This window comes from Rhynchophorus ferrugineus, unplaced genomic scaffold (genome assembly GCF_030347505.1).
Source record: "Rhynchophorus ferrugineus isolate W39M unplaced genomic scaffold, kcgeb_rfMv2 rfM2, whole genome shotgun sequence".
Lineage (NCBI taxonomy): Eukaryota > Metazoa > Arthropoda > Insecta > Coleoptera > Curculionidae > Rhynchophorus > Rhynchophorus ferrugineus.
This window is the reverse complement of record NW_027472581.1, coordinates 63,109,704-63,125,453: the sequence shown is the minus strand read 5'-3', so window position 1 is coordinate 63,125,453 and position 15,750 is coordinate 63,109,704. Positions and strand designations below refer to the sequence as shown.

Below are 15,750 nucleotides of genomic sequence, written 5' to 3'. Positions count from 1 at the left end.
TTAGCTAGCGTTTCTTTTCTCGATTTATCCTAACTACTTCCTAGAACCATTCCTTGTCTACAGCAGATTTCAGATTGTTCATCTCTTCTCTATCATTTCTATTCTATCGCATTTATTTTCATATCACCTCTATTCCTCATCAAAGTTTTGATACTTATTGACTCAATGGATGCATCTTATTTTATAACAGAAGCTTCTCTCTCGATTTCTTGGTGGTAGGTAACGAGGAGGTTTAAAGAAACCTACGTCTTCAGCTCGATTAATTCGAATTTTTGGAAAAGAAAAGACTGTTCTAACTATGACTTTCTAACTTGTTGCACACTTCGTCCAGCCCTGGTACCTTCACCCCATTATCCGATGCACACATCAGCAAGACGATACGGCATGGTTTTGCTTCACCAGACATTCGATACAATCCAATATTTTACGTTGTCTCAAGTCATAATTCTATTCGCATGTCACAAATTATACTAAAATCTCTAAACAACCTAATAAATTGTACCCCTAGGTCTATTTATACTAACATATACATACAAAAGAAAAAAGTTACCTGTTTTCCATAAACCTAATAAATAATTTAAATAATTGCATCGGCAACACCTATATTTGAACCCCATAAGATCAAATAGGCTTTATAATAGACAAATAAACCAATCTCTTTAAGATATAGTTAGTTAAGCTATTAATATAATCAAAAATATTTAATAAACGTTATAGGTTACGTGGTATCAAGACTCGTTCCAACTACAACCCACCGACAGACGAATTATGGCAAGAAACGGACAAACCTACAGCTTAACTTTGCGCAACGTTCAACTATCCGATTTTGGCAATTATAGCTGTCTGGTCGTCAACTCGATAGGAAAGGACAAAAGGTTTTTATCCGATTAAAATTTCACGTCCGTTAGAGCCAATCCACTAATTATTGGTATTCGTATTTCAGGTATATAGAACTCTCTGGAAAACCTGGCCCAGCCAAAATCATAAGTCCGCAGCATTCTAATCCCCATGAGTACGAATTAAAGTGGGTAGTTCAGTCCGTCTTTCCTATCGTGGAAGTCCGAATTCTTTATAGGAGAGTAATGGTAAGATCGCAGCTTTATATTTTACCTTCAACAAGAATTAAATTAATAAATATATATTAATAGGTTAATACATCCTATCACCACCCAAGACAATGGCACGACCTGTTAGTGAAACCCAGTCAGAATTACAACTCCGCAACCAGTGAAAGGACTCAAAAATATCGACTTATAAACCTTCAAGCAGATTCAGCTTATGAGTGTCTCATACAAACTAAAAATCAACACGGCTACGGAGAACTCAGCGATCTTCATCAATGGTTTACGTCACCTAAAGGAAGATTTGTTATACAAAACAGTGGATATACGAGAAAACATTCCGCATTTAGCTTAATTTTCGTTGTCATTTTAAGTTTAATTATATGTTAATGAATATTTTATTAGATAAAACAGGGTGATTTTGTGTGTATATTTTACTTGTAATATGGAAAAATAGCTGATGATAGTTAGTAAACAACTAAATATAGAAATCATTTACTAAAATAATAAAACTTTTGAAAAGTTTAAAAGTACTCCACCAAATATCTTAAAAATCTAATATATCAAAACATAAAGATTACCACTACTATCCAATTTACATGTTTAATCTAAATAGTAATATACCAAATAGGTATAGCTTAGTAATGAAAATAGTTCATTCTAATTAAAGAAAGAAGTCATATTTAAATCCATATTGAAGTGAAATATATGCACCAAAAAGTTTGCAGTTAACTGTATAAAAGAAAATGTATGTTTACTACACTCGTGTAATATTAAAGTGTCGAAATCACTCGAAAATTACGATAATTAGAATAACTCTTCTTCGAAATATAACACTTAAAAGTTTGGTACAAGTTACAAACTAAATAATTTTTAAAATTATAGTGCTCTCCAGGATAAACAACTTACTTTCATTACATTATAGTACTATATTTGTTACTATAAAATAATAAATACCAAACTTTTAAATGGCTATTTACATCCTAACATTACCATCTTGTATATTTTTTAAAAATCTATTTAAATGTTTTTAATTTTAAATAGATTACGGTAATGTTTGGAGTGATTAATTAAAATAAAAAAATATATGCTCTGATTTTAAATGGGAAAGGACATAGTGAGATTTTTTACTAAATCTATTTTTTTAATGTAATTATAATTATTACGTTAATTATTCAGTCATAATTAACTGTTTAATAAAATAGGTAATGGATAAAAAACAGTTTTGATACAATCAAACAATTATCTTATCAAAATTAATTCTGCTAATGAAATATCAAAAAAGAAAAGCCATCGTACCAATGCCAAATAATAATTTACCAAAAGATAGTTTATATTAAATAACACTAATACAATTATTATAAATGATCTACATACTACTTTTTATGAATGCCATTTTGCGTAACGCAGTATAGGAATATACATCTATTATTGAAACTGTTATTAATACTTAAAGGGCTATAATTATGATATATTCTTTTATGCTATATTATTGTTGAAAAGAATAACTTTAAAGGACTATCAAAAATGACCAAGTTGTTTTCAGATTTATTTATGATGCTTTAAATAATGTGTACTTGTTATGTAGCTTCTGCAGTCTTTTTGTTAAAAGTTTTTGAATGATTGGAATGGATTGAACATGCTTTTTGTCTGCAATGATTTTGCTTTAAACGTTCTATGAAATAATTATATAAAATAAATTGTGTATATAGTATTTATATAAGAAAATTATTTTTTAGAAAAATTATCAGATACATTAAACTTGATGATGTTGACTAAAATAGATGTTTAAACGTTTTTATTGACTTTTCAGATATAATAAATCCAAAAGTGTTAGTGAAAATGAGAGACACAAAACCACCAAAGTCTGTTTATAAATATATTATGAATAAATAATTTTGTATATTACTCTAGTATTTCAATATTTCCTACATATATATATACCCAAAATCTCAATATTAATAAAATATTTGGAATAATTAAAAATAGTTATTTAATTACCAAATTGTTAGTAAAACCAAAAATTTAAACACTACACCAAAACTAGTTATTTTTTGATTTACTCCCAATACAAATTTTCTTTAAAATTGAGAAAAAATAAAATTATTTCAAGAAAAAATCAGTTGTCAAATAAAAAACAAATACCTTATTTTTTATTTTTTATTAATGATAAATGAGGTATGCCTTTCTGTTGTCCAAAACAAGTCTTATTAGACATATATTTTTGTAACTTTAATGGTATATTAATAGTACCATTACGTTGTTGATTTGTTTCTACTAAAGCTATTAACAACCTAGGAATTGCACATGCAGTTCCGTTTAATGTATGGACAAAATCCAATGTACCATCAGGTTTTCTATATTGTATATTTAGACGTCTTGATTGATAATCAGTACAATTGGAACAACTTGATATTTCTCCTAAAATATTAATTCAATGAGAAAAATAACGAATACTATTATTGGCTATTAAATAAGTGTAATTATAATAAGAATATCGTTCATACCATACATATTTCTGCCAGCCATCCAAGCCTCTATATCATATTTCCTATATGCCTGAGCACCTAATTCATGTGGTGGCATATCTAATACTTGAAAATGTAAATCTAATGATTCAAAAAGTTCTTCCTGGTGGCTTCTAATATCTTCTAAAATATCATCTGATGTGTCAGGTGTAGACACCAAAAACATTTCAACTTTTGTAAATTCATGAACTCTAAAGTAACGATTTTAAACTGAGATAATTCTAATAAAAATTAAATATAACTTACCTATAAATACCTCTTTCTTCTGCTAAATTAGAGGTTTCTGCTCTATAACATCGACTAACAGCGCACAATTTCAATGGCAGATCTCTATAGTCCAAAATTTCTCCGGACAAATAACCTGCTAAAGCAATTTCTGAAGTACCAGACAAACATAAATCTGGTCCATGCAAATTTGAATCTAGTGAATATACCTATAACATAAAATGAAACAAATTTGAAGACTCTTCATGTATTCTGCTTACTTGGGTCCGATCACCTCTAGTACTCATTCCACAACTTTCAACCACATCCCTTGGTAGAATATCTGGTACAGAAACCAACTGAAAATTACACTTAATTAAGTTATTGACAAAATATCTAACTAATGCATGTTCCAATTCAGCCAAGTCTCCCAATAAAAAGTAACTCTTGCTACCTGACACATTACCTAAATGTTCAGTTCTAGCTAAATTCAGTTTTTTAACAATTTCATAAAATTCTTTATGGGCAAAATCAAAGTCTCTTTTTTCTCCAATATATCTTAATACTTTTGGATTTTCACCTAGATTATAAACATCTGGATGTGTCTTGTTTGGAATAAGTAAACATTCTTTATAAAAATCATTTTGTATACTACAATACTCTGGATCTATTGAACTCAAAGTTTTTAGTTTATTATATAATTTGTTCACTAAGGTAATATTTCCAACTCCTTTTCGCCTGGAGATATTTTCTTGAATCTTAGGAATATTATCTAAATTACATAAATAAGACTGATCTAGCTCTGCAAACTTTGGAAGATTCCAACAATATAAACCACTCCTATGAAAAAATCGAAGTTGTAAATGTAAACGTCTACTTTTCAGTAAATTGCGTTTAAAAATTAAACTCATCTCTATATTTTAAGAAACAGGCTCATATGTTTAAATTTTTAATAAATCACCGAAGACCTAACCCTAAATTATTAAACTTATTTTTAATATAAATTATCTTCTGTGTTTATTAAAGATATAGATGGAATTGAATTTATGTGTATGTGTATCATTTATTAAATTGTTTCCAATTGTTTCTGTTGGCATTAATTCTCAAAATCGCAAAATTAGTTTATAGGCTTTAGAGTTTCAGAGTCGGACCACCTTTTTTTACAGGATTTGACATAACGCCTGATGAAGAAGAACACATAAGTAACCTTAAAGTATTTTTAACAAAACATGCAAAACGCATTTTGTATCCCTTGGATATTTTGAATAAATATATACTAGCCATTTTGTTATATTAAAATATAGAGGGATAACTATTGTAAGATGGAGGAAAATGATAAACCTCTAATGTTTCATGAGATGGAGTTGGACGACCGAATATTAAAGGTAGTTATTTTTATAGTATAATTCACATTTTATATATATATTTATTTTTATTTATACTATAGTTTTATAATTTATATTTTTATTAATTTATATACATTGATAATATCATTTTAGGCAATCGCAAAGCTAGGTTGGCAGAATCCCACATTAATTCAAGAGAAAACGATTCCTCTTTTATTAGAAGGAAAAGATGTGCTAGTTCGTGCTAGAACAGGTTCTGGCAAAACTGCAGCTTTCTCTATTCCAGTCATACAGAAAATATTAACTCTTAAACAAACTTCTGCCCATCAAGAAACCAAAGCATTAATATTAGCTCCAAGTAAAGAGCTTTGTAATCAAATATATAAAGTTGTAAAGGATTTAACTATAAAATGCTCTAGAGAAGTAGGTTAATACATTTGCATTTAATATAGATTAATTTATTTTTACTGTTAGGTTAGATGTATAGACATAGCACAGCAAGATGATTTAAATGTTCAAAGGCCCCTCTTAATTGAGAAACCTGATATAATTGTAGCTACACCTACAAGAGCATTAGAGCACATTCTAGCCGGAAACTTGAATATTAAGAAAACCTTAGAGATGATAGTAATTGATGAAGCAGATTTGGTATTTTCATTTGGATATGACAAAGAAGTGAAACAATTATTAGGGTAAGAAATAATATCTTATTATTAAATTAGATTATTGCATTTTATACGAAAATTAAAATAGGCACCTACCAACTATATATCAGGCTATATTGTCATCGGCAACTCTTAGTGAAGATGTAAAAGCATTAAAAAAGATTGTTCTTCATAATCCTGTTACTTTGAAACTTGAGGAACCTGAGATAGCCCCTGATAGCCAGTTAACACACTATCTTCTTAAAGCAGAGGAAATAGACAAAGCGACCATTTTGTATGCCTTATTAAAGTTACATTTAATCAGGGGTAAATCAATAATATTTGTAAATTCTGTTGATAAATGTTATAAGTAAGTTAATTCATCATTAGTTAATAATATTTACTATTTAAATTACTTTTAGAATCAAACTATATTTAGAACAATTTGCTATTAAAGCATGTGTACTAAATTCTGAATTACCGGCTACAATTCGGTGTCACTCTGTGAATCAGTTTAATCATGGAATATATGATATTATAGTAGCATCAGATGAAAAAGCATTAGAAGAACCTGGAACTTCAGTTCCAAAGCAACAAAAGAAGTCAAAAAGAGAAAGAGATAAAAACAGTGGAGTCTCAAGAGGAATCGACTTTCAGTTTGTTGCGAATGTTATTAATTTTGACTTTCCCTTAGATATTCAGTCATATATACACAGAGCTGGAAGAACTGCGAGAGGAAATAATGAGGTAGTATATATTATTTTAGTAGTAAATTAATAAGGTAAAACTTAAGTGTTTTATGTTTCTAGGGAAGTGTATTATCCTTTGTTAGCATAAAAGAAACAGATTTATTAAATCAAGTTGAACAAAAATTGAAACAGGGGCAAGACATTTCAATTTTCAAGTAAAATGTTATAACAATTATAAAGAAATAGATATTATTGTTATTGTTTGTAGATCATACCAGTTCAAATTAGATGAAGTTGAATCCTTTAAATATAGAGCAAAAGATGCTTGGAAGGCTGTAACAAAAATAGCTGTCCGCGAAGCTAGATTAAAAGAAATAAAACAAGAAATATTTAATTGCCAGAAATTAAAGGTAAGACTATCAAATAAATTTAGCACATAAAACACATTGTAAATATCTTTCTTAGAGCTACTTTGAAGACAATCCAAATGACCTTCAAGTTCTTCGTCATGATAAAGCTCTACATACAGTTCGCATACAACAGCACCTATCTGATGTTCCAGAATATATTGTTCCAGAAACTTTGAAAAGTCTGGCTGGTATATCAAGAAAAAATAAACGCAAACGTAGTTTAAGTAAAACAGATCTAAGCAAAAAAATTAAGGTAAATATAGAATAGGATAAGAGTAAATTTAAAATTAATACATTTATAATTTACAGAGTAAAAAAAGCAATCCATTGGCTTGTATGAAATTTGAGGGTTTCAAAAAGAAGAGCAAATCATAGATGTATTTTTATACAAATAAAAATTTTATTAATAATCTTTGTGTGTATTTAAAATGAACTGCATTGGATAAGGGAAAACCTAAGATCAAAAATCCGGGGCAAACATAATATCTTTCGTGTTACGCATTTGGTAATTTAATTGATTTTAGGGTGTGCATAAAAATATTTTTAAAAACATGCTATTTCATTCATCAGACATTTTATTACAATATAACACAGCTGTCTTCATAAAGTCATCTAATTATTGAATGCAAATGAAGGTATTTTAAAACTTCTTTCTCCAAATCCATTAGTTAGTTTGTCGCTTTTAAAATAATCGTTACTTCTTCTTGACAAAACTGTTTCCAAATTTTCGTTCTCAGGTGGTAACATATTAAGATTACGTTTTTTAAGATAGTTGAAACAGCAGCTACGAAAATGTTTTGAACCACAAGCTGAGCTACATTCGAATCCGCAAGAATAACATGATTTCTTCTTCTGGATCTGCTGGTAGCCAAGACATTCTAAAACAGAATTTAATATATTTTTTTAATTAGTAAAATTATCAAATAAGGCAACCGAAAATATATACATTTTGTATAATGGAGGCGTACGTGTAAATATTTGTAATATTTTAATATTGTAAGGCTCACGCATGAATATTTATTGAATGACAATCCACCACTTGCTTGTACAAATTGTTCATATAAGACTGTCTATCAAATATATCCTAACTTACATCAGTATTGCAAATAATACACCCATGATTATAAAACGGATCTTAAAAAGTCGTAAGAGTGAGACTAGCATAATAAATTAATAAGAGTCTCGTCATAATAATAAGATCATTCCATGTTTTTAGCGAACCATAGTTTTAGTGTTTTTGCGCTTGTTTTTTGATGAGCATTACCCACAGAGATCAGTTTTATTTTGAGTAGATGTTGCTCAACACTGGATACCATATAATAGACATATTTCATCAAATGAATTTTGCCATGAATGTGTTGGGAGTTTATTGAGTTGCGAATTAATAAGATTATATGACAAAGCTTCAAGAAAGATTTTGCGACTAATTTTATTATCAGGATTATGTTGAAGATTAAATTACGGTTTAGATTTCCGCATATTATTCGGGGTGTGGCAATTAGTCAATTGAATATGAAGTTAAGATGAGCGCAGAACAAAAAAAATCTACGCCTAAATAAGTTATAATATGTCTAATTAATATAACAATTAAAACACAATCTAAGGAAACTAGTGAACCAAAACGCAGATTAATTTAAACGAGACGAGATACATTTTAAAATTAAAGAGTCATAAGTAACACTTACACTCATAATAATTTTAACTCAAAATAGATAATACTTACGTGTCAAAATACAAGCAATAATAACTAAAATCGCAATGTATCTCATTTCTAGGGCGACAAACTTAATTGTAATAATTTCGTACATATTTCTTTTTATATACAGTGTAAATTATTAAGGACTGATAAGGTATTTAATATATATAGCACGTGGGGAAGGATTGTAAATCAAAGTTATACTATATGAAAGAGATATAAGAGATATTTTTTATGGTTTGTAGCTATACATATTAGTATTCCTTGGTCATATTTTAGATTGAGTATCAGCTTCTTAATACTATGTTTATTATTATATATGATACTATTTCCGGATGGTATAAAACAACAATAAACATATCAGTCTTTTATTTAATAGAAATTTTTATGCGATATATATTGTTGAATTTTGAATGTCGTAGTTTCTGGAAATTAAAAAGTATACTTTATATTTTGAGGTATAAAATTTTTACAGAAAATGAGCGAAGTTCTTGAAGTATAAGTAAAGGACTATGGTGGAGTTCCCTTTGAAAAAATATTTGTCCAAAGTAGGGCTTTTTACGCATACGGAGAAGTTTTTTCCTGACCATTACTGTCCTATTCGCAGAATATTAGGCATACATTTTTTTTCATACATCCTTTTTCATCCGATTTAACCGCTTTTTTATCATTCTATTTGTTGGGACGTGATTTTAGTCGGAAGTCGTTTAAATTTGAGTTTACGCAAATTATAATATTTTTTCTAGGAGTTTAATTTTTTAAACCATTTAACTATTTTTGGTAATATTTATGACATGGGAAAGAATTATGACTTGAGACCTAATATAATATCGCATGGTATCGAATGTCTGGTGATAACATGCCAACCAAGAAACGATTATCCCATCGACTCGTTGTCGAGTGTTTCGAGATAATGGGGTTTATAGTACCGAGGCTAGACGAAGCCTGTCAGAAGTAATGCCTTATGACTTCTATAACCATAAACATAAAGAAGGCCCGAAATCGTGAAATTTTCGAGAATTCTTTAAGAGTCCAAAACGCACGTGTTCTATCGGCGTGAGAAGCTCCTAGCTGGAAAAGTATACTATTTCCAAAAAAAAAGTATATAATTTCCAGTTTCTTGGACCAGCCTTGTCCACCACCACCAAGAACTAGAGGTAGAAGCTTCAGCGATAAAACACGGTGCATCGACAACGAGAAACAGCATTGATAAAAGAATTGTTAAGAGATTTTGATAAGAAAATGTAGTGAATGGAGAATCGACTAAAGATTTGCAACTAAGAAGAACATCAGAATATATATATATATATATATATATATATATATATATATATATATATATATATATATATATATATATATATATATATATATATATATATATATATATATATATATGCCCATAGATTGCTTTAACCTAATATCATTCAGACGCCTTTGTTCAATCTGTTCTTCAGGTTTTCTTTTTCAATAAAGTAACGCAAAATTGTTAATTTATTATTTAACAGTAATAACAATTTCCCTGTAACAAATCATTATCTATAAGTGTATACTCTGTAATGAGCCTGGCATGATATGGCAAGGAGACATTTTCGCCCTAGATCGTTTCCCCGCTAAAGAAATTGAATTAATAATTTAGCGACATACTCACTTTATGTCTTTGAATAAAGGCAACAACTTCCGGACCACAACATGGGATTTCACTTAAAATGACTAAAAGATAGAAATTTATAAACTAAATGTTATAGACTGTTAATTGGAAATTACCAATTCCTTGCTCTATGTATTCATGCGCGCTCTTTCTTTCAAGCATTTTAAATGTTTTATTTCATTTTCGCCCGTTAATTAAAAATTTTTTCATTTCCGATTTGGTTTATTAACTGGTTAGATTATTGTCAGACAGTGACAAGTGAACAAAAAATATTTGTTGCGCTTCTTACTCAGGGTACTCACCATAATGAAGGCGAGAATTTATTGAAGCACTTAATGAAAACCTAAACGTATTGTCACAGTTTTTGTAACTTGTGGCCAAACATTATCATGCAATATTGTAGTTCAGCTTCTGTTACTGCTTCTGGTATTTTCCACAACATTTCAACATTAAATTATTCAATTGGCTCCATCCAGTTCTGGAACTAACCATAATATTTAATTTTGAATTGTCACTTTCTATCGTTAAGGATAATATGCTATAAATAACAAATCGGCTTTATTTATCAACGTAATCGACATGAAGAACCACAAACTCATATTAGCGCCGCTCTAACATTTCAACACCTCTTTTGTAGAACCATTTATCTTTTGTCCCAAAATAGGCCTCAGTATCAGCGATAATCTCTTCATTCGCGCGAAATCTCTTACCGGTGAGAATTTTTTTGAGGTCTACAAACAGCCAGTAGTCGCTGGGAGCCAAATCTGGCGAATACGGTGGGTGTGGGAGCAATTCGAAGTTCAATACATGTACTTTTGCCATTGTTTTTATTGACTTATAACACGGTGCATTGTCTTGATGAAAAAAGTTCTTTGTCAATACGCGGTTGTTTCCTTGCTATTTCGGCCTTCAAAGGCTCCAAGAACGCTATATAATATTCACCATTTGCTGTCCACTAAGATGACGATCGTTTTGAATCCAGATTGAAGTGATGGATCTATGTTTCATCTGTTGTCACATGTCGACGCAAAAATGCCGGTTTGCACGTTTTTGTTTTTGGTCAACAGTGAACAAACGCGGTACTCACAGAACTTTCTCGTAGTGAAATGTTCTTGCAATATAAAAACAACACATTCTTTTAACATCATTACGATGTTAGCTAACTCACGCAATTTCACTTTTCGATCACTCAAAACGATGTTGCGGATTTTTAAAATGTTTTTTGGCTTTAGTGTCTCTAAGGCTACGTTTGAAGTCAGCAACCCAACATTTTATTATTGTTTCTGATGGGGTGGAGCCCTTATGACACATTTCAAGCTATTGCTTCATTTGAATGGTATTTTCCCATCAAGCAATGTAAAATTAAAACACGAAATTGTTTTTGATCCATTGGTTTGAAAATAACAAAAGTAGTGTCACTCTTAGTGCAATAACTCTCAAACTTATGAGTAGAATACCATGAAATTTTAACAGCTTTCTTTTGAACGATTCATTTTTTGAACTGAAAAAGCAGTGAATGCAATAAAACTAGCCATATATGTGGCAGGTTCGGGTTAAGTGGCCCATATACGCTCAATATTATTGTGCAATATTTTGGTTTGTGCAAAAAATTGTACTGTATGGAGGCTATATTGAAAGTTGTGCTGACGTTGTTGATCAACTGAGGTGATATAGCGCAATCTTGACAACAGACGGCGCAATATTTCTCCGTTTGTTCAATATGTTTTCAAGATTTTGAAAATCATACAATACATTGCGCAACCTTTCAATCTCGTTTATATTAGTCAGTTATATTACACAAACTCAAATATTGCGCAATAATATTGAGCCGTAGATAATTTATAAACCATAGATAGATAGATAGGTCGCTTTAGTACTGGTCGACCCTGTTGCCAAATATCTACAAAATTCTTCAAAGTATACGTAATAATAATTAGAGGTTAAAAACCGGAAAACGTAAATTAAAATTCAAATTTGATGAGACAACATTGCAATCCAATGACGTCAAAATGTTGATGACGTCTATTGGTTATTTTATTGGATAGACTATATAACCACTTGACGAATTACATATGAAATGACGCCGTTCTACATACAATAATTATACTTGTCATGGTCGTTAAACAAATAACGTAATAGTAACTTAAAATTATTTAATTTTCAATTAACTTGTCATGATAATTTGGCATTGGTGATTAAACAAAGCCCGTCTTATTAAAAAAAAAACAGAAAACACTAATAACGGTGGATAAAATTTTACTTGTGGAAGACAAATATTAAAACCATTGATTTTTGTCAGTGGTCGTAGTAAAACCTCGTAATATACTGCTCCTAATATTTAAATTAAAAAATGTAATTAAACTAAGACAATATTTTTCTGAATTAACCCGTACTCTCCAAAATTTAAACCATTTGGAAATTTATCGTTATAGTTATAAAACAAGATTTGGATCTAAAAAAAATATGTTATAATAAATAATTAACAAAAATAATTTTCTTTAAAATAATCGAAAGTTGATTAAAATGACTTGACTGTTATATGTATTTTAAATATCAATATTGATTAAACGTTTTTATCTTCTACACTTTATTTTTAATGAACCTTTATTAAAATTGTTGAATTTGAATTTTTAAATTTATACTGTAAAATGTATGAAAACCATATAACTCATAGGTAGTAAAGTATATTTGAAGGAAACATATCAGATATTGTTAAAAATATATTTATAATGTTGTTATTATAAATAAACTTATGAATATCTAAATTATTCAATTGTCGCTGTTGTCATCTTCACGATCATGTCTGCTAGATATTTCTGGTAATTCGAGAGCTTCTTGCGAAACGGTCCTTGATTGGAAATACGGATATTTCGATTTAGCTAACCACAATTCCAATCTTAAACTTGGATCTAGAGTTAGAGGAAGTGGCTCTGGATTACTTCTCTTCTTCAGATAGTTGAAGCAACATGTTCGAAAGTGCCTAGTGCCACACGCTGACTGACACTCCGAGCCGCACGAATTACAAGTTTCTACAGCTCCCCACACCACACCTAGAATATTCAAAAAGTAGTAGAAAAGTAATAATATAAGAGCTAATATTTAAGCTTAAAAATAGATACCTTAAAAAGTATTTTAATATGTTAATTTTATGTATATATTTATATATACATAAAATTAATATATACATAAATACAGGATATATTTAATGATTATTTTAAGCTTAAATATTCTATTTTTCAAACTCGCACTCTTAAGGTATATTGTGGAAATAAGTATAAAAATCAAGGAAATCTGATAATTGTAGAAATACATAAATTAAAATTTGGTAGAAAATTAGCGAACAAGCAATGTTAAGAAATGTTATGAAAAAATCAACATTTATCAAAAGCAAAACATTTACTATTTTTTTAATAATAAGAGACTTTAAGATGACATTCTCGCAGCTCCGAAGATATTGAATTATGAGCCAGCAAACTCGAAAAAAGTAGATATATTTCTCCGAAAGTAATTTATATTTTAAAAAATTAAGAAAAAAAAGGCATGAAAACATGAAAGAAAATAAAATCGATTTTGTCAAATGTTTAGACTAGAATACCCCCATAAATAAAAATACAAGTGGTAGTGTAAACTTATTGAGAAAACACTTCAGCTAAAACGCGCAACTATTGATTTCGACGTATGAGAAGTGTTACTATCAATGCTATTAAGAAAGAATACACTAATAAAATAAAAAAGGTTGAAGATGCAGAATTGATATCCTAAACAAAATAAAATCACCATGTCGTCATCACTTGTAACTGATGTATTTAAACTCAGGAAGCTAGACATATGATACAGGAATGTTATTATGAGAACACTGGAATTTTCAATCGAACAGTTTCAGTAGACCAAATGTTATTCTTCCAATGTAGAGTTCATCATTCAAAAGTACCATCAAAATGACGAAAAAATACTGGCAATCCATGGGCAATATTTCAAAAAATATAACAAAAGGAAATTATTAAAGCTTAGAATATATACACAAAATTTTTTTCTATATTTTTCAAATTTTATTTATCGTTATAGGTTGAATATATAAATATAACTAAAAACAGAAATTAATTTAAAAATATTGATTGTGAAAAGTTGGTCATAAACTAATTAGTATATATAAATAATGAAATAAATATATTTAAGGTAACATTTAATCAGCAATAATAACATCAAATCAGCAAACTGTTCTAAAGAGATTTAATATACTTAAAATTCAGATACAAGTAACAGTTTTACGATATTACGACGAGCACCAATATTATCTATTTGTCTCTATTTTGTCTAACTATTTAGTTTAAAATTGTATTATTACCTTATATAAAACAATAAATACCAAATAGGTATAATGTTTCATTACCTAGTATACCTAAATTAAACTTGTGTGAATTTATTATTCTTATGTGAATTTAACTACACATTGTAATAACAAAAATTAATATTCATTTTCATCTAAAACATATAAAGTTAACTAAAATTTTACTATATTACTTCAAATTTAACTATAATTATGTATTTAAATTGTAACAAAGCAAGTTGTTCAATAAGTTCTAGAAGCATCATCTATTCCCCTAATTCATATTTAAGAACATCTATTTGCTTACTATGAAACTAAACACATTCGAGTGCGACTTCAAAATTGATTAGATGGATTTTATGAGGCTTGGGTTTACCATCACCACCGAATCAAAACAAAGTACTAAGGAGTAGTATCAACCTGACTCTTCAGTTCCGAAGCGAATTTATACTCAAAAATTAATCAAGAATGTGTTTGTGATTAATCAAGTTTCTTGGGATGCAAGTAACAATTTAGTTCGTGTATTACCTCCAAATTAGCAAAAAAATAAACTCCAATTGATTAAAAAAGTGAAGTATCTAATGATTTACTCAAAAACAGAATTAATATATGAGTTCTTTCAACATCCATCACATTCGTAGTTTCTCAATAATTATTTTAAATGAAAAATTAAAAAACAATGCATTTGCATTCATATTGCAAATTGCCAAAATGAATAATAAATGAACACAAAGCAAGATAAATAAAAAATAAAGTATACAATACCCAATATTATAAAAACGACCAGTAGTTCTTTATTCATTGTGTGGAAATATCCGGACTAGAGAAAACACCAAACCACTTTCTTAAGGACAGCGTCTTTAAGAACTTAAACAGTCGATCACCATTTTATATATAATCTGGCGAACCTTTGATGTTCCTCTGGAAGGGGGATATTTTACATAGACGCTGTGCTTTATGACCTGTCAACATCATACCGAATTTAAATAATTCGGTAGAAATAAATTAATTACATTGTTGTTACTAAGATGAAAACTATTGTATATCAAAGCAATGTAGTTAAAATTATTTGACATGGTTATTTAACATATTTGTTAACAACAAAATATATTTCATGCTTAATTTCAATAAGAGGCATCGTGTTTTTTATGACAAAAGATTTGCATATTGAAAAAATGTCATGATCAAGATATG

At 29.0% G+C, this 15,750-nt stretch overlaps 4 protein-coding genes across 5 annotated transcripts in view; 2 read left to right on the top strand and 2 right to left on the bottom strand.

Moving 5' to 3' along the window:
• Positions 1–2,966, top strand: part of LOC143190185 (opioid-binding protein/cell adhesion molecule) — a 417,428-nt gene extending 414,462 nt beyond the window's left edge. Inside the window, exons 7-9 of the mRNA XM_076394333.1 lie at positions 718–875; positions 944–1,085; positions 1,149–2,966. Coding sequence (XP_076250448.1) covers positions 718–875; positions 944–1,085; positions 1,149–1,451 — 603 coding nt within the window. The 3' untranslated portion in view covers positions 1,452–2,966. The remainder of the gene's footprint in view (positions 1–717; positions 876–943; positions 1,086–1,148) is intronic.
• Positions 2,928–4,948, bottom strand: SerRS-m (Seryl-tRNA synthetase, mitochondrial). 2 transcript variants are annotated; one of them, XM_076394334.1, is made up of 4 exons: positions 4,075–4,948; positions 3,836–4,023; positions 3,569–3,780; positions 2,928–3,482 (listed from the first exon to the last, which is right to left on the bottom strand). In XM_076394334.1, exons 1-4 carry the CDS (start codon positions 4,702–4,704, stop codon positions 3,208–3,210), a joined length of 1,305 nt encoding a protein of 434 aa, XP_076250449.1. In that variant the 5' UTR covers positions 4,705–4,948; the 3' UTR covers positions 2,928–3,207. The 2 variants fall into 2 exon arrangements, with proteins under 2 accessions (XP_076250449.1, XP_076250450.1); XM_076394335.1 differs by having other exon boundaries at positions 3,569–3,712; positions 3,846–4,023; positions 4,075–4,841.
• Positions 4,949–4,990: 42 nt separating this feature from the next.
• Positions 4,991–7,292, top strand: Hlc (putative ATP-dependent RNA helicase DDX56). Its single transcript, XM_076394331.1, has 9 exons — positions 4,991–5,178; positions 5,293–5,562; positions 5,614–5,831; positions 5,893–6,153; positions 6,206–6,530; positions 6,593–6,687; positions 6,741–6,882; positions 6,938–7,135; positions 7,192–7,292. Exons 1-9 carry the CDS (start codon positions 5,116–5,118, stop codon positions 7,255–7,257), a joined length of 1,638 nt encoding a protein of 545 aa, XP_076250446.1. The 5' UTR covers positions 4,991–5,115; the 3' UTR covers positions 7,258–7,292.
• Positions 7,293–12,936: 5,644 nt separating this feature from the next.
• Positions 12,937–15,412, bottom strand: LOC143191570 (uncharacterized). Its single transcript, XM_076396780.1, has 2 exons — positions 15,322–15,412; positions 12,937–13,279 (listed from the first exon to the last, which is right to left on the bottom strand). Exons 1-2 carry the CDS (start codon positions 15,356–15,358, stop codon positions 12,999–13,001), a joined length of 318 nt encoding a protein of 105 aa, XP_076252895.1. The 5' UTR covers positions 15,359–15,412; the 3' UTR covers positions 12,937–12,998.
• Between the last annotated feature and the right edge of the window lie 338 nt (positions 15,413–15,750).

Excerpts from the sequence above, each read along its gene's own strand:
- SerRS-m (XM_076394334.1), bottom strand. The coding sequence starts at position 4,704 with ATGAGTTTAATTTTTAAACGCAATTTACTGAAAAGTAGACGTTTACAT. Across the intron at positions 4,024-4,074 it reads CTAGAGGTGATCGGACCCAA|GTATATTCACTAGATTCAAA; the intron begins GTAAGCAGAATA and ends TTTATGTTATAG. Across the intron at positions 3,781-3,835 it reads GAAGAAAGAGGTATTTATAG|AGTTCATGAATTTACAAAAG; the intron begins GTAAGTTATATT and ends TCGTTACTTTAG.
- LOC143191570 (XM_076396780.1), bottom strand. The coding sequence starts at position 15,358 with ATGAATAAAGAACTACTGGTCGTTTTTATAATATTGG. Across the intron at positions 13,280-15,321 it reads GGTCGTTTTTATAATATTGG|GTGTGGTGTGGGGAGCTGTA; the intron begins GTATTGTATACT and ends TGAATATTCTAG.
- Hlc (XM_076394331.1), top strand. The coding sequence starts at position 5,116 with ATGGAGGAAAATGATAAACCTCTAATGTTTCATGAGATGGAGTTGGAC. Across the intron at positions 6,531-6,592 it reads CTGCGAGAGGAAATAATGAG|GGAAGTGTATTATCCTTTGT; the intron begins GTAGTATATATT and ends TTATGTTTCTAG. Across the intron at positions 7,136-7,191 it reads ATCTAAGCAAAAAAATTAAG|AGTAAAAAAAGCAATCCATT; the intron begins GTAAATATAGAA and ends TATAATTTACAG.